General features: G+C 38.8%; 2 protein-coding genes across 3 annotated transcripts in view; one reads left to right on the top strand and one right to left on the bottom strand.

Annotated features, from left to right (window-relative positions):
* IRAK3 (interleukin 1 receptor associated kinase 3) overlaps positions 1–18,867 on the top strand; it is a 109,257-nt gene that overhangs the window by 5,378 nt on the left and 85,012 nt on the right. The gene's annotated exons all lie outside the window — the stretch shown is intronic.
* Positions 1,864–17,402, bottom strand: TMBIM4 (transmembrane BAX inhibitor motif containing 4). Its single transcript, XM_055396154.2, has 7 exons — positions 17,214–17,402; positions 10,446–10,554; positions 9,383–9,488; positions 7,172–7,205; positions 5,034–5,151; positions 2,795–2,840; positions 1,864–2,279 (listed from the first exon to the last, which is right to left on the bottom strand). The coding sequence occupies exons 1-7, from the start codon at positions 17,308–17,310 to the stop codon at positions 2,073–2,075; spliced, it is 717 nt and encodes a 238-aa protein (XP_055252129.1). The 5' UTR covers positions 17,311–17,402; the 3' UTR covers positions 1,864–2,072.

Raw genomic sequence — 18,867 nt, 5'->3', positions numbered from 1 at the left:
ACTCACTGGAAAAGACTCTGATGCTGGGAAAGGTTGGGGGCGGGAGGAGAAGGGGACGACCGAGCATGAGATGGCTGGATGGCATCACTGACTCTGTGGACATGAGTTTGAGTGAACTCCGGGAGTTGGTGATGGACAGGGAGGCCTGGCGTGCTGTGATTCATGGGGTCGTGGAGAGTTGGACATGACTGAGCGACTGAACTGAACTGCTGAACCTATCTGCAGGGCAGGAATAGAGATGCAGACATAGAGAATGGACTTGTGGACACAATGGGGAAAGAGAGGGTGGGATGAATTGAGAGTAGTGCTGACATATACACTACCCATGTGTAAAAGAAATAGCTAGTAGGAAGCTGCTGTGTAACACGGGGAGCTCAGCTCAGTGCTTTGTGATGACCTACAGGGGTGGGAGGGAGGCTCAAGAGGGATATATATATAGTTATAGAAACCAACACAACATTGTAAAACAGTTATCCTCCAATTAAAAATAAATTTAAAAAAATGGTATTGTTTTACATTTTTTAAATGTCATTATCTGTATTTGCTTATTTATTATCTTTAGCCACAATTCAGTACATTCTCCCTTTGGACCAACAATAATAACAGCAGCTGACATTAATAAACACTTAGTTTACATGATATACTCATCTCACTTAATCCTTACAATAATCAATAAAGAAGGTGGTGTTATTCCTATTATAAAGATGAGGTAAAAGACCTAAGGAAGGAAGGATAAGTAACGTGCCAAAGGTCAAATCACCAGTTGGTTACACAGTAAGGATTCCAATTTAGATTCTCTTACCTACGATGCTATGTTAACTTGAGTATAGCATTATGCAATTGGATATTCAATAATTAATTGATAGTGATAGAGTCAAATTTACATCTAAAACTCACCAAAGGCTGTATCTATATACTACTAATTTATTTCAGTTTAATAGCTGGGAAACAATGCTTAGTGAGTGTTACAGGCTGAGTTGACCCCCTGAAAATTAATATAATGAAGTCTGTCTTAATCTATTTGGGCAGCCAAAACAAAACACTATAGAGACTGGGTGGTTTATAAACAGCAAAAATTTACTTCTCACAGTTCTAGAGGCTGGAAGTCCAAGATCAAGGTGCAGGCATATTCAGTGTCTAGTTTAAAGGTCCTCTTCCTGGTTCATAGACTGTCTTTTCATCATCAGCTCATGTGGCAGAAAGGGTAAGGGGTGTCTGTGGGCTCTCTTTTATAAAAAGAGCACTAATCCCAGTCATGAGTACTCCATCCTCCTGACCTAAGCACATCCCAAAAGCCCTACCTCCTCATAGCATCACAGGGCATTAGGTTTCAACAAATTAGTGAATGCAAACATTAGGACCAATGCAAAGTCCCAATTCCTGGTACCTCAGAATGTGACTGTATTTGGAGACAGAATCTTTATAAAGAGGTAATTAAAGTAAAATGAAGTCATTAGGGTGGGTCCTAGTCCAGTATGACTGGTATCCTTACAAGAAGAGGAAATTTGAATACAGACAAGTACAGAGAGAAGTCCACGTGAAGACACAGGAAGATGACCATCATTCAGGCAAGAGAGAGACCTCAGAAGAAATCAACCCTACCTTGACCTCACACTTCCAACCTCCGGAACTTTAGAAAATAAATTTCTGTTTAAGCCATGCAATCAGTGGTACTTTGTTATGGCACCCTAAAAAAATGAATGCTGTCAGGAATTTGCTAAAGTTTTATTGGTCACTGGTATATTGCTATAATTTTTAAATGAAACCTGTACTTTAAAAACTAAGAATGTTAAATTTTATGTCAAAATAACTGACTTAAGCACACTTTTAATTTTTAATGCATCATACTGTAATGAAATGTCATTAACATTTTAATATAATTTTATTGTAATACTGAATAATTCCCTGTAATTTATCTTTCATACTTTTTCCTTTCTAAATAAGATTAAAATCTAGTCAAAGGAGATTTATACTTTATAATACACAGCATACAAATAAGATCTTAAAAGTATTTAACAATTATATCTCAAACTTTATTACTTAATGAATCAGTTTCTATATCCTGCTTTCAATCACTTTTTATTAACTGCTTCCAAAACCCGTAACAGGTGCAAGAAGAGATTGATGATATCCAAGTAGAGGTTGATGGCAGCTAATACATACTCTTCAGGTGACAGCCTGTGCATCAGTGAGTGTGTGTCATAAATGATGAATCCGCAGAAAAGAAGGGCTCCCCCAGCAGCCAAGACCAACTCCACTGTCTCACTGTAAAAAAACAACTAAAGGCAAGAGATTACTGTAATAGTTTTATATTTAAGAACAGCATTAAGAATACTTAAGTTACTTATACTCTACATACATATTTAATAAATCTGTACAACTTTGAATACAAATGTTAAAATTAGAAAAAGGCAGGGCAGGTCCACTTGTGTTGGATGAAAGGCTGAACGCAGGAACTAATGAATATCCTCCTTTCTATTAAATTACCCACCTGACTTTGAACACTACCGTTCCAAACATAAATTATTTAAAATCTGTTTCTTACTCAGAATTACATGTGCCACTTGAAGATTAGCAATGGCAAGTGAGGGACTCTATTTCATTTAACTCATTTGTTCATCTTTCTTTCAACCAATAATATTAATATAAGACCTTAATTTTTAAAATATCATTTTAAAATCATTCCACATACAAATGTTCCAGATAATTATAATCAAGTGTCCTACCATAACATGTCTCTTACAGCTTTTTGAGATTTTTTTGTATTTCAAGTTACCATTCTAAAACAACTTACCCTCAAGATTCCTGACAAACACAAAATCCACAAACCAGCAAACAGTCTATAAAAACAAAAATTTTAATAATTTAGAATATTGTTCCTAACCAAAAACCTTTGTAAACTCATTCAGCATTTTCTGAATAAATAAATCCATCCTGATATTTGCCAAAGAATCACTGAAATGTAAGAACTGTTAAACGTACAATGAATATTGTAGAATATCCAGAAATTGAAAGAATAGCTATCTATTAAACATTTGTTTTTATGGTTTATGAGACTAATTAAGAGTATGATTTTTAAAGTTTTCATTTTGAATATAAAGAAAATATTGACATAAGCAAAATATCATTAGAAATATCATTTAATTCAGAGAGCTATAAAACTTCTTGAAAATATATAAATTTACCAATGAAGCATAATTGCATTTTTAACCAATTAACAAATTATTCTGTGAACACGCATATCCATGAGAGTTCCCAGTGTACATTCTGTTTTATTCTGATGTATTAAAGAACTTAATTTATGCACATAAATTTGCCACTGCTATCATTTTATGAGTTATCATTCATTATATATAAAATAAAATTATATATATGTAAGATATAATTATATGACAAGGACATCTAGGAAGACAGTCATTATCTTATGAGACTTGGAAGCCTGAATATGTATCTGCTGCCTCAGGCCACAAGAAGTACACTGACCAAATTTATGCTCCCTCCTTAAATAAAAATGAGACAAAATATATGAAACAACAGTTTTCAAACAATAAGCAGCACAGGACAATGATTCCTGAGATAAGGGAAACAAAGAAGATGAGCTCTACAAATGACCCAGCTAGGGTTCCCAGGCAACAGTGCAGGGACAGGAATCCATATGCAGCTTTGTGGTTTCCTTGAGTTGAAGAGACAAGAATTCAGAGGTCAGAGAAGCTAAAGTGGTAGACTTTGCAGGTCCAAGTTCTAGAGAAAAAAAGTTATACAGAGAGTTCTGGTGGCATGCAGAGGGTTCTCCTCCAGTCTTTAGCTGAGTACTTATCAATGCATATTTGTAAGGAAGTACCAAAGTCTGGAGAAAGAACCACCAGAGAGAACCAGGCAGAAAAATCCTCAGACTCATTAAACCAGGAATAGTTTTGGTTCACACGAGCCAGAGTGGAAAGACCTGCGACATGGGGCTTTGAGTAATCCTCAGAAGGATACTATCTCAAGAGTAGGGCCAAATTAGCCCTAAACTAAAAGCTGTTCTGGATCCAGCTAACAGAGCTTAAAAACAAGCCTCAAAAGATTCAGACAATTTCCAAAGAACTTAATTGCTTCCTAGAGGAACAGAACCTAACACATATGCAAAACAGGAAGCAAAAAAAAAAAAAAATATATATATATATAGCTTCTCCTTAAATCAAACTCCATTCTAATACAACTGTTTATGCATCCTGCACAATTGTCAGTGTTGGCTGACCAATTAATATTTTATCCCAGTAGAGACTTCTGATAATCTGGTTGTTGTTCAGTTGCTAAGTCGTGTCCAACTCCTTGTGACCCCATGGACTGCAGCACACCAGACCTCCCAGTCCCTTCACTATCTCCACTATCTGCAGTACCAGGAAAAAAGGAGGAGGAAAGAAAGCTTTGCAAGACTGGACTACTTGTAAATTTTTAGTGCTTTAACAGGAAAAAAGAAAAGAAAATGTTTGGTTGATTATGTGCCAAAAGAAAGCCATTGTGAGCTTAGGAAAGATTCTATGCATTCTTATCAAGGTGAGGGCAACACAGTACCATTATCCTAATATAAAAAGGATAATTCCTTATATTAGTTTGAAGAAGGATACAGGTTACTTAAGATGGATCAAAAAGATTTAAAGTTCATACAGGCTTCTCTAGCACCTGGATCACAATTACCTTGCTTTTGCCACAAAGATGTGGATGGTAACATTTCCAACATTTATGTTAAGATCTAAATGATTCAGGTAAATTTCATACCATTTATAAAGCATGCAAGCCTATAGCCTCTCTAGAAAGCTTAAATTTCAGGGCATTTGCTTCCCTTTCAATATAGAAGTGAAGCAAAAAATTCAAAGCTACTTTCCATCTCCTATCATGTATGTTCCAGGAGAGTAGGGCCCTAGTACCCAAAGGGATGACTTCTCATTACCTCCACTTTTAAAGTATTCAAAGCTAACATTATAGCACCTCTGTCAAAACTAGGTAGTATTAAAGATATCTATCATAGCCATGATAAATATATCACTTACCCTGCTCCAAATTTGCTGAAATCTCTCTTAGATTGTAGAGTATATACAGTCAAACCAAGAAATACTGCACAAGTCAGTATGAAAGCTTGCAGGACAACATACACATCATAGAAAGTAACTGTAAAATTATAAAACACTGATTAAAAATACATATAAACAATATAAAAGCTTTTTTTCTGTCATAAAATAGAAATGCCTTATTTTGTCCTATACTACTTGCCAGTAAAAACAATTATGAAAAGATTGCTTATTCAGTCTTAAACTCTTGTATGGTAAAACCACACCCATTGTGCAATCAGCAGGCTCCAAAATATATAACATAAGGGGATCACATTATTATGAAGTTAAAGAAATGGCTAGAAGATAATACACAGCTAGATGGTTTAGGAGTTTAGGGAATATGGTGAAATGATTTTCACCCATTTCTATCCCAGCTGCAGTTTATCACTGTTTGTGGTGACTGTCAACTATGGCTTAAACAATCAATAGTGATGGTTCTGGGTCCTGTGGCTGGTTGGGAATTCCTAGGCAAGAAAAATATTGGGGCTGTCTGGGGTTGTCGGCTATTCACCAGCACTGCAGGGAATAGAAACCAACCACAAATTGTTTTATATCCAAGTCTGCATTATCCTGGAGTACATTATTGGGGTTTACTGGATATATATCAAATTTACTTCAGAAATTTTAGAATGACCATCTAGACTGACTATAGCTATTGTAATAAAACTGCTTAACATTTTACAGAATACTGAATTATAACCTCTTTAAAGGGAACTGAGTGTTTTGAACTCAAATCCATTTAAGTAATTTTTAATTTGAGGGGGATAAATTATCCAAGTTCCTTCTGTTCCTAAGTAGTTAGACTTTCTTTATCCCATACAGGGTTAAGAAGATGAATGCAGAAAAGATAAAACATGAAATCACTTTTGCTTCTTAGAAATTTCAGTGTAAGTTTGGGTGGATTCCATCTCTCTCCAACATCCCTTACAAATGGTGGGTGCCGGAGAGGATAGAGATGGACTTAATAACATAGTAGTTAAGTTCAGACGCGTCCGACTCTTTGTGACCCTATGAATCACAGCACTCCAGGCCTCCCTGTCCATCACCAACTCCCGGAGTTCACTCAAACTCACCTCCATCGAGTCGGTAAATAACATTAATAGATAATAACACTAATAATAAGTAAGTATTAATAATATTTCCTTTCCATGTTGAGAAATTTCAACCCTATTTAGTTTGGTGGTTTTTATTATTTATATTCTGATTCTTTTATAAAAAGAAGAGATGAATTACCAAAAAACATATAGACAAAAACTAGCATGAAAAAGTTAAAAACAGTAATGACAAAATAAGAAAAGATAAATACATTAACAATAAGGATCCATAATTTACTGCTATTGACAGTAACAGTAAATTCTGATCTTTTTTTGGTACCCCAGATAAATTTTGAAACAATCAGAATTTTTATTGTTAATCCCAAAACTTTTTAGTTGAGATATTATTGTATAGGGTATATTAAATAATTATAACAGATACTTCCCTTTAAATATTATATATATTTAACACAAAATACAAAAGAGAAATGACTATTGTTTCTTGTAGTACCATCTGATGAAATATGAGGATGTAATAAGGTACAGTTCCGTGCAGGCAATTTGAGACACTGAGCTCATGTGATGAAAAAGCATGGTTCCAAACATGTTATTCTTTTAAGATCCTTTTAAACAAGGAAAAAGATTAGCTATAGTTGTCTTTTTTTTTTTTGGCTGTGCTATGCAGCATGTGAGACTTTTAGTTCCCTGACCAGGGATTGAACCCATATCCTCTGCAGTGGAAGGGCGGAGTGATTAACCACTGGATTGCCAGGGAAGTATCTGATGTTGTCTTGCTTGGATAAACAAAATGAATATTGTTCTCTGTTCCTATTGTTTTCCTAATTCTTTTCAACTTCCTCTAAACTCTGCTAAACTATATAAACATTTACTTTTTGCTTATATTTTAGGAATTCTTCATTCTATGCCACATTTTTTAATATGACATTACATGATGTTAAGCTTTAGCCCCAAACATTTTTTCACCCAAAAGATTTATCCACATAAAAAATTACTGTAATATACAGAAGCACAATTATGGCTTACCAACGAAGGCCACAGTCAGAGATTCCAACAGTGTCTAAGAAAAAGAGACTGAAATTACATAGATGCATGTAAAATTTTTACTATGTTAAGTACATATTCTGATTTCCAAGAATTCAAGGTGATTTCATACCCATGATCTCATTTTAGCTTCAGAGCAGCCTTTTGAAGTATATGGGACATATAATAAGCCCACCATAATGAAAATGAGACCTCAATGTATTAAATGAAAATACTTAGATTCTTTTCTTTTTTGGACTGTGCTGCACAGTGTGTGGTATCTTAGTTCCCCAACCACAGCAGTAAAAGCAATGAGTCCCAACCATAGGACAACCAGAGTATTTCCATGAGAACAGATTCCAATTGTGATATCATAACTCCTGAAACTCAACTAGATTTTTCATATCTGTAACAGGGAGATTCTAGAAGTAATATAGAAAATTCTATTTTTCTCACTCTTTATAATGTAAATAAAGATGAAACTGCAAATCACATGCACATTTAAAAAACCTCACTACCTCACACAAACAAACATGGGAAGAATATAATATTTAGATAGTACTTTGGTGTGGCAGGACTGATCTCCTTTAGGATGGACTGGTTGGATCTCCTTGCAGTCGAAGGGACTCTCAAGAGTCTTCTCCAGCACCACAGTTCAAAAGCATCAATTCTTCAGCGCTCAGCTTTCTTCACAGTCCAACTCTCACATCCAAACATGACCACTGGAAAAACCATAGCCTTGACTAGATGGACCTTGGTTGGCAAAGAAATATCTCTGCTTTTTAATATGCTGTCTAGGTCGGTCATAACTTTCCTTCCAAGGAGTAAGCGTCTTTTAATTTCATGGCTGCAATCACCATCTGCAGTGACTTTGGAGCCCCAAAAAATAAAGTCTGACACTGTTTCCACATCTATTTCCCATGAAGTGATAGGACCAGATGCCATGATCTTAGTTTTCTGAATGTTGAGCTTTCAGCCAACTTTTTCACTCTCCTCTTTCACTTTCATCAAGAGGCTTTTAAGTTCCTCTTCACTTTCTGCCATAAAGGTGGTGTTATTTGCATATCTGAGGTTATTGATATTTCTCCCGGCAATCTTGACTCCAGCTTATGCTTCTTCCAGCCCAGCGTTTCTCATGATGTACTCTGCATATAAGTTAAATAAGCAGGGTGACAATATACAGCCTTGACGTACTCCTTTTCCTATTTGGAACCAGTCTGTTGTTGCATGTCCAGTTCTACAGTCCTGGGTGTTCACTGGAAGGACTGATGCTGAGGCTGAAACTCCAATACTTTGGCCACTTCATGCGAAGAGTTGACTCATTGGAAAAGACCCTGATGCTGGGAGGGATTCGAGGCAGGAGGAGAAGGGGACGACAGACGATGAGATGGCCAGATGGCATCACTGACTCGATGCACATGAGTTTGGTTGAACTCCGGGAGTTGGTGATGGACAGGGAAGCCTGGCATGCTGCGATTCATGGGATCGCAAAGAGTTAGACATGACTGAGCGACTGAACTGAACTTGGTGTGGCAGAGTCTTGAAACTGTCTCCCAATATTCTTTTTTTCTTTCTTGGTAACAGAATTTTGCCTAAACATATACCCATTCAGATTAAGCGTTACGTTTTCAGCTTCCCTTGCAGCTAGATCTGTAAGACTCTAGATCTAAAAGCTAGAATATAGTGTGACTATATTCTAGTCAATAGAATGTGAATAGAGAGACATACAACTCTGAGAAGTAAAGAGGTTCGCTCTCTCCTTTCTCTCGTCATTTTTTAAATAGAATGCAAGTATGGTAGTGAGCTATGTTATTCGATGCAACTTTAGAAATGTCTGAACTATAGCAGTGTCTGGGCTGGACAACTTCACTAAACAGTCATTCAGATTCTTATATGAAAGAGACGTAAGCTCTCTAGTTTAATCCATGTCAAAAGTAGCTGAACTCAAATCCTAAATAAGAGTTTGGGATACTGAGCTTCATCCTCAAGCTTCTTTCCCCTTAATTACATCTTTGTTTTATTTACTTACTCTAGTTAGGTTTTATCTGACAGACAATTATCATAAAGGTAATGCCTTGATTTTTTAAAAAACTCATTAATTTGGTTCTGCTACTGTTTTTTTTATATATATATATATATATATATATGCATTCAAATAAATAAATTTAAAACTCAGGAATAAATGTTAAGGGAACACATTGTCAAAGTACTTACAAATCCAAAAAGCAGGTATAGGTTAAGGGGATGCTTATGTCTGTTTACAGTCAAGGCTAAAATCAAACCCAAGGATCCAAGGGCCAACACCAAAATTAAGGCAGGACTGAAAGACAAAAAATTAAAAGCATTCTCAACTTAAAAAAATACCATAAATAATATCCAATTTAATAATAAAATTTCTCTATGTGTTCATGAAAGTACATGAAAAAAAATTTGGAAAGATCTAAACCAAACTGACCAAACAAATTATTTTTCCATGGGGAAAATTTGAGGACTGTGAGATGGGAAGGAGCAGGAAGACAGAATCTTTCCCACAATGAATGTGGAAAATGTAACCTTTTTACTTCATGAATTTCTATTATATTGAATAATTTTTTCAATTAGCATACTGCCTTTTTTAAAAACTAAAAATAAAGAAAAACTATTAAATAATAAGCAAATTTTATACCTAACTACTTTTTTAGGGCATTTACTAAATAGCTGTAACTTAAAGAATTTACTCCAAATAGCAAACTAATAGTTCAAGATTCCCCTTTTGTAAAGGGAGGATAGAAATTATCTACTTCTAAGAAAATATTCATTCTTTACTTTTCCTATTCTTTAATATAAAGTCTACCATGGAAATAATTATTTTGGAGGTCAAATCTTAAACAAATTAGGGAAGAACCATATGGAACCCCTCTGAAAGGTTTTCAGTAAAATTTTCCTAGCTGTGAACTAACACTAAGGTAAATTTAACTTTTCAAGCACTGTCTTGGACTTTGGGAACAGGGCATAAGTCTAATAAAGACCCACACAAAAAATTACATTCAATAAAAATTCTTAATAGAAATGAGGGATTAACTCTGTGAAACCAAGCTAAAAAGGTTAGCGGTAAATACCATATTGTAGATTATTTTTCTTGTAAAAATGTATTTACAAGAGTTAATGAATCTTTTTTACATTCTAACCTCAAAACTTAATAGAAAAAAAAACAAAAACAAACTACCCTTGTTCATTGTATGCCCTATTAGTCACATGCAGTGACTGAAAATGATTCAGGATCATGACATTACCTTACCTTTCATGTACAAATGTCCGTATAGAATCAAAGTATAAAAAAAATGCTGATGTCACTGTAGTTAAGAGAACTTGCAGAGAAAGGATGCTGTAGACTTTTCTTAGAAAGGCTGAAAGAGAAAAAAGTTACATGTAACTATTTTCTTAAGCATTTATCAGAGTACAGCAAGATCAGGTTTCTTCTTAGACACATTAAATTACTATATAAGTTCTTCCTTAAATCTTAATCCAGATATCACAACTGTAACTAAAACTTAAAAAAAAAAAAAAAGCCTCTCAGAAAATAAAAAATTTTGGTAACTATACTCAAGGAAGCATGAACTTAAAAAAATTAAGCCAGAATACAAATGTTTCCATCAAAATAAAATGAAACCATCAAATGCATATTTTGTGCAACATACAACAAAGCAAAGGATTAAAAACAGAACATGTTTTAAATAATGAAGCTATCTTGAAAGTGAAAAGCAGGAATAAAAAGCATATGGTTAGATATAAAATTTAAAAAGAAATCTTAATTTCCAAGCAGTGCAAATGGTTCCCTAAAATGAAACTTCTCCATAAAAGGCAAATAATATATAAACTTACTTTCACTCACCTATTTTTATTTCTCACTTCTAGTACCTTTGCCTCTAGTTTCTACTTCTTACTTTCAAAGTACGTTATTACCAACATCCATAAATCAACTCCAAAGCGCAATGATCTAAAAATATTTATAAAAGTCTTCTGATACATAGAAGACTTCCTAGGTGGCGCTAGTGGTAAAGAATACACCTGCTAATGCAGGAGATGTAAGAGACATGGGTTCAATCCCTGAGTCAGGAAGATCTCCTGCAGAAGTGCATGGCAACCCACTCCAGTATTCTTGCCTGCACAATCCCACAGACAGAGGAGGCTGGTGGGCTACAGTCCATAGGGTCACAAAGAGTTCCCCATATTCCTGAAGGACCCTAAACAGACTTCTAAACACTTTATAGTGATGTCTACTTGTTCTTCACTATTAGACTATGAAGACTAAAGAGCTCCCTAATAACAGAATAATAATATTCATTTTAAGCTTCCCATTTTAGGACATGACTCAGCATGAGTCCCTACCACTCTGCCAGGGGATGGCAGAGAATGTTGTTTAATTGCTAACTCTGGTCCAACTCTCTGTGACCCTGTGGACTACAGCCTGCCAGGCCCCTCTGTGGGATTTTCCAAGCAAGAATACTGGAGTGGGTTGCTATTTCCTTCTCCAGGGGATTGTCCCAACCCAGGGATTGAACTCACATCTCCTGCATCTCCTGCATTGGCAGGCGGATTCTTACCTCTGAGCCATCTGGGAAGCCCTTGGCACAGAATAAATACTCATTAAATTTTATTTGCTTTTAAATAAACTTATATTGAATTAATGAAAAGTGAATTTTGCCAGTCAGAGAAAAGGTGTTATTCTGACACAATAATGGAGCCACATAATTTCCATAGAGCACTGTTCTTAGGCAAGAACACTGTGGAATGATTTTTACCCAACAAAAGATGTGATACTGTCTCTTGACTCTCGGGACAATATGCATGCGATAAATGTTCTCTCTGAAAAAAAAATTCCTACTAAGGACCTCATTCCTCAAGGAACGATGAAGTGCTTTGATGGCATGTCTGCCAAATATCAAGTAGTAAAATATTAAGAATAAGAGAATGTTCATAAATATTAAAGATAGAATCCTTAAAGGCCCTCCCATTACATCGTTTTTAAAACATGAGATTATTTATTTATTTTTTGGTTGTGTTGGGTGTACACTGCTGCAAGCGCTTCTCCCTAGCTGCAGTGAGAGGGGCTACTCTCTAGTCGCATGGGCTTCTCACTGCGGTGGCTGCTCTCGGGCACGCGGGCTTTAGCAGCTGTGGCTCCTGGGTTCTAGAGCACAGGCTCAGTAGTTGTGGCGCACAGGCTTTAGCTGCTCCTCGGCATGTGGGATCTTCCCGGATCAGGATCAAACTGGTGTCCCCTGCATTTCAACGTGGACTTTCAACCACTGGATGCCCAGGGAAGTCCTGTATACTCTTTAAAAATAGAACTTACATAAAATCCCACAAAAAGTAACATTTGACACCCATTTTGAATAACTAATATAAAAAGTGGCAAAAGATATACATACACACCCACAGAAAAAAAAACAAAAGATCTGATAAGAAAACAAGTCAAACTGCAATCTTTCAGTTGTTTTTTTTTTTTGAGCCCTATTTCTGCCTTTCTACTTTTCTGCTTTCTACTTCTACTTCTCCCCTTTCTACTCAAATTTGACAGGCTTAAACATGAACTTTTCATTTCTACCCAATCTGTAGCCAGCACCACCTCCCCCAAGCCAAAAATGTAGGAGTCACCTCTGATTCCCCTCTCTTTTCCCAATCCATCAACAACTACTGTAGCTTCTACTTGCAAAGTCATCCACCTCTTTGGTCTCCTTTGCTACATTTCCAGTCAGTCTTATGATCTAGCACCTGCAATTGGTCTGCATGCTTTCACTAGTCCCACCTATAGTCCCACAGCTGTTGACAGCTATCTTTTTGTAAAGTAATCCGTATCATGTGACTCCCTGCTTAAATACTTTTAATGGTTTCCCTTCTGTTTACAATAAAATTTTAAAGTTTTTATGGGGCCTACAGGCCCTATATGACATGTTCATGTGTGCTCAGTCATGTCTGCCTCTTTGTGACCCCACAGACTGCAGCCCACCAGGCTCCTCTGTCCGTGGGCTTTCTCAGAAAAGAATTCTGGAGTAGGTTGCCATTTCCTCCTCCAGGGGATCTTTTGGACCCAGGGCTTGAAACTATACCTCCTGTATCTCCTGCATTGGCAGATGGATTCTTTACCACTGAGCCAACTGGGAAGCCCGTGATTCTCATAACTAGGTCACAAAAGACACAGTAGCTTCCTTAATAGTCTCTCCTGGGCTGCATGCTCTTAAGGAAGTCAGCTACCACGCCATGATGCTCAAGCAGCCAGTGGAGAAGGTCACATGGCAAGGAATTAACACCTTGTATCAACATCCGCATGAGTTGAGTTTCCAGGAAGCAGATCTTCAACCCAGTCAAGTCTTCAGCTGACTGCAGTCCCAGCCCACATCTTGAATGGACTCTCCTAAGACACCCTGAGCCAGAACCACCTAGCTATGCCTCTCCCAGATTTCTGATTCTCAGAAACTGTGTGAAGTAATAACTGTTGTTTTAAGCTTGTAAAATATGGAATAATTTTAAGTAAAGCAATAGATAACGAATACAACCCAGCTAGCGAAAATCCCATGGACAGAGGAGCCTGGTAGGCTGCAGTCCATTGGGTTGCTAATGGTCGGACACAACTGAGCGACTTCACTTTTCCCTTTCATGCATTGGAGAAGGAAATGGCAACCCACTCCAGTGTTCTTGCCTGGAGAATCCCAGGGACAGTGGGCTGCCGTCTATGGGGTCGCAGAGTTGGACATGACTGAAGCGACTTAGCAGCAGCAGCTCCTTCTCAACAACACAACTACCATCTCCTTTAAAAGTTCTTTCCCTGACCATTCCTTAACTAAAATAGCTACTAAACCACTATTCTAGACTCTAGTGTCTATTTCATCACTGTTTCTTTTCTTCAGAGACTTTAACACTGCTAGTAGTCTATTTATTTGCTTAACTCTTTAGGGCCTATCTCCCTTACTCCTCCACCCAAATAATAACTCTGGAGGACTCAAATATTATCTGGTTACTGCTATATCCTTAATATCAGCAGGGAGCCCAATAAAGTTGTATAAACAAAAGAAAAATGCTCACCTTCACTCACGTGGCTAAAAAAATGTAGATTAAAACAAGATTACATTTTTTACCCACAACAAGAGGCAGTAAACTATGGCTAAGGGCCAAACCCAGCACATCACCTGATTTTACAAGTGAAGTTTTCCTGGGCACAGTCACAGCCATTTCTGTGTCCTCTATAGCTTCTTTTCTTGCCTGGATAATTCCATGGACAGAGGGGCCTGGCAAGCTACAATCCATGGGGTTGCAAAGAGTCAGACACAACTGAGTGACTAATTGTAACTGTATAGCTTTGTTTGCATGACAATGGCAGAATTTTGTAACTGTGCCACAGAGTCCTTTGTTATGACTCCACAAAGCTGAAAATATTTACTATCTGGCCCTTTGGAGAAAACGTTTGCTAACCCCTGATCTACCAGATTGCCAGACACTAAGAAGTTTGATGACCTCAGTGCTGTTGAGAGTGCAATGAAAGGCACCCTCATGCACTATTTGCTGGAGAGTCAACAGGTGTAGTCTCTTTGGGTAGCTGATGACATCAAATTTAAAATGCACATATTCTTTGGACCTATAATTTCACTGCTAAAAATTTATAGAACGATAATTGGAGAAATTCACAACCATATGGAAGAATGGCCCCTAAAGCTCTATTTGAAGGAATAAAAAGAATGAAAAATAACAATCTAAATAGCCATCAAGAAACGATGATTAAATAAATTATGGAACATACATATTATAGATGATCACCATAGTTAAAAATAATAGTGGCTCATAGGTTAAAGCGTCTGCCTCCAATGTGGGAGAGCTGGGTTCGATTCCTGGGTCGGGAAGTTCCCCTGGGGAAGGAAACGGTAACCCACTCCAGTATTCTTGCCTGGAGAATCCCATGGACGGAGAAGCCTGGTAGGCTACAGTCCACGGGGTTGCAAAGAGTCGGACACGACTGAGCAACGAAACGAAACGATAAATATATGTACTGCTATTTTTCTGACCAACCTTGATAGTATATTAAAAAGCAGAGACATTACTTTGCCAACCAAGGTCTGTCTAGTCAAGACAATGGTTTTTCCCATGGTCATGTATGGATGTGAGAGTTGGACTGTGAAGAAAGCTGATCGCCGAAGAATCGATGCTTTTGAACTGTGGTGTTGGAGAAGACTCTTGAGAGTCCCTTATACTGCAAGGAGATCCAACCAGTCCATTCTAAAGGAGATCAATCCTGTATGTTCATTGGAGGGACTGATGCTAAAGCTGAAACTGCAATACTTTGGCCACCTCATGCGACGAGTTGACTCACTGGAAAAGACCCTGATGCTGGGAAAGGTTGGGGGTGGGAGGAGAACGGGCCGACAGAGAATGAGATGGCTGGATGGCATCACCGACTCTGTGGACATGAGTTTGAGTGTACTCCGGGAGTTGGTGATGGACAGGGAGGCCTGGCGTGCTGTAATTCATGGGGTCGCAGAGAGTCGGACACGACTGAGCGACTGAACTGAACTGAACTGATTTTTCAATATGATACATTAAATAAAAATACAAAGTTGCAGAAATGTAAGAAATAATCATAACATTGTGCTTCTGACTATAAAACAATGTCTTAGTGTTTCAAAAATACAAATATAGTAGACTGCTAAAACAGACTAGTTTAATAGACTATGTATATTACATATGTAACAACTAATTATATAAACTAACTTAATGGTACTATAAAAGTGCTCAAGGTAGAGACTGTACTCAGCTTTCATTCTCACATCACTTTTCTGTAGCTTCATAATTTGTTGTTTTCTACCAATAAGCCTTAGCTATTTAAACATATAATATTCCAAAAGTATTTTCCAGAAGACGTACATATTACATTTTCAAAACAACCCCATTTTCCTTCATGTGAAGGCAGTGGGGAAATAAGTTTTGGAAGTCACAGTTGCTCCCCTTAAGACACTAGTTAGATCAGCCAGGTTAATTTACTTAAAAAATAGAGGAGGGCATTTCTGTTTTACCTTTTAATTCATAAAAATTTTTGACAGATCAGATACCATTTTAAACTATAGATGCAGTCAGCTTAGTCACAGGTCCAATGACTATGACACAGGGTTCCTTCCTGATAATTTCCTGATAGGAGTGTCTTTTGTTCTACTGAGATCACATTGGGTGAATTCCTGGATGAGAGCTGTTACCAAGAAAGGAGCCATGATTATAATTTTCTAAATATGTGTCTAAAGCTTAGAATTTTCAGTCCCACACCCTATTCTCTTGAGAAGAGAGAAGGGCTGAGAATGGAGTTAATGATCAATCATGCCTTCCTGAGGAAGCCACCATTAAACTCCAATAGTCAGGGGTATGCAGGGCTTCCAGATGGGTGAACATAGCCTCATACCAGGACATAGAAAGGGCAAAGGCAGACGAGGACGTAGAATCAGCTCTTATATCAAAAACATAGCCTGCAATGCAGGAGACCTGGGTTCGATCCCTGGGTCAGGAAGATTCCCCTGGAGAAGGAAACGGCAACCCTCTCCAGTACTCTTGCCTGGAAAATCCCATGGACAGAGAAGCCTGCTAGACTACAGTCCATGGGATCGCAAACAGTGGGACACGACTGAGCGACTTCACTTTTAGTTTCCATTCAGATACACGTCTCAGTGATCATATAATAAACTTACTTTCACGGAAAAAAATAACCCAAGTTTCTCTTAACTGAAAGATGCCAAATTCAACCCCTTCTCCACCGAAGACGATAGGATGGACTCAGTTTCAGGTCTCTGGAAACACAGCTGGGGAACCACCTCGCCTCTCCCTCTGAGCCCCTGCGGAGGGAGAAAGCTCTTCTTCCCAGCCAGAGGACCGGAAGGAGAAGGGAAGGCTGCCCTCTGAACCCAAGAGACCGGCGGTATGCCCAAGGCCCGGTCGCGGAGGATGCTCGCCGCAGACGCCGAAATCCAGCCCCCAGAGGCCGGCGACGCCGCGGGACCGACGAGGCGCGGCCGGGAGGGGCCCGGCGACGTACCCATTCGGATGTGCACGCTGGCGGAGGCCACGCAGCTGCCATAGTTGAAGTCGTCCTCGATGGAGGAGCAGGGGTAGCGGGAGTCAAGGTCCGCCATGTCCACACAGCACCCCGCAGGGCCCCCGCGGAGCTAAGCTGACGACGCCACCACAACGGCCTCCAGGCCACTTCCTGAGGAAGCGATCCAGCCCCAACCAGCCGAGCGGCCGCGCTCGAGCCAAGCCCCAACCAATCGATGATGTCGCCTCGAACGTTCACTTAGTTCAGTTCCTTTCAGTCGCTCAGCCGTATCCGACCAAATGCGACCCCATGAACCGCAGCACGCCAGGCCTCCCTGTCCATCACCAACTCCCGGAGTCCACCCAAACCCATGTCCATTGAGTCGGTGATGCCATACGACCATCTCATCCTCTGTAGTCCTCTTCTCCTCCTGCCCTCAGTTTTTCCCAGCATCAGGGTCTTTTCGAGTAAGTTCTTCGCATCAGGTGGCCAAAGTACTGGAGTTTCAGCTTCAGCATCTGTCCTTCCAGTGAATATTCAGGACTGATCTCCTTTAGGATGGACTGGTTGGATCTCCTTGCAGTCCGAGGAACTCTCAAGAGCCTTCTCCAACACCACAGTTCAAAAGCATCAATTCTTCAGAGCTCAGCTTTCTTTGTAGTCCAATTCTCACATCCATACATGACCACTGGAAAAACCATAGCTTTGACTAGAAGGACCTTTGTTGGCAAAGTAATGTGTCTGCTTTTAAAAATGTTTCAATTAGGCTGGAAAAAGGAGTTTGCTTCAGGTTAGGAAATGGCAACCCACTCCAGTGTTCTTACCTGGAGAATCCCAGGGACGGGGGAGCCTGGTAGGCTTCCGTCTATGGAGTCACACAGAGTCGGACACGACTGAAGTGACTTAGCAGCAGCAGGGCAGGAGAGAAAATGAGTTACATTCTCAGTGTCATCTGAATTGAAGGTTTTCTCAGATTTTCCTCCACAAATTTGTTAAATCCTCTGACCAGGAGAGTTGCTAAAAGTGATAAAAACGAACTCTCCTTTCATCCTTCCGTCCAACAAATAGCCATCTCATTCTTTCTTGTTGTTTAGTTGCTCTTTGCGACCCCATGGACTGTAGCCCGCCATCTCCAGGGGATCTTCCTGACCCAGGAATGGCTCAAACCCGTGTCTCCTGCATTGGCAGGTTGATTCTTTACCATTGAGCCACCAGGGAAACCCCCATCTCATTCATTTACTGTGGCAATAATCACACTAAGGAGATACTTTTCATTATTTTTTTTTAATATTTATTTATTTGGCAGCACCGGATCCTAGTTGGGGCATGTGAACTCGTGGTTGCAGCATGTGAGAGCTAGTTCTCTGACCAGGGATCAAACCCAGGCGCCCTGCATTTGAAGTTCAGAATCTTAACCATTGGACCACCAGGGAAGTCCCTACATTATTTTTATTGAAATACAGTTGGTTTTAATTATACTACTTTCAATGATGGGCTTCCCTTGTGGCTCAGCTGGTAAAGAAGCCGCCTGCAATGTGGGACACCTGGGTTCAATCCCTGGGTTGGGAAGATCCCCTGGAGAAGGGAAAGACTACCCACTCCAGTATTATGACCTGGAGAATTCCTATGGACTATACAGTCGCAAAGAGTCGGA

Source organism: Moschus berezovskii, chromosome 6 (assembly GCF_049115385.1).
Source record: "Moschus berezovskii isolate FMDL1 chromosome 6, NW_MosBer_1.0, whole genome shotgun sequence".
Taxonomy (NCBI): domain Eukaryota; kingdom Metazoa; phylum Chordata; class Mammalia; order Artiodactyla; family Moschidae; genus Moschus; species Moschus berezovskii.
Note: the sequence above shows the minus strand (reverse complement) of the source record. Positions and strands in the feature narration are given on the sequence as shown.

Excerpts from the sequence above, each read along its gene's own strand:
- TMBIM4 (XM_055396154.2), bottom strand. The coding sequence starts at position 17,310 with ATGGCGGACCTTGACTCCCGCTACCCCTGCTCCTCCATCGAGGACGAC. Across the intron at positions 5,152-7,171 it reads TCTGACTGTGGCCTTCGTTG|TTACTTTCTATGATGTGTAT; the intron begins GTAAGCCATAAT and ends ATAATTTTACAG. Across the intron at positions 2,280-2,794 it reads GTTTGTCAGGAATCTTGAGG|TTGTTTTTTTACAGTGAGAC; the intron begins GTAAGTTGTTTT and ends TCTTGCCTTTAG.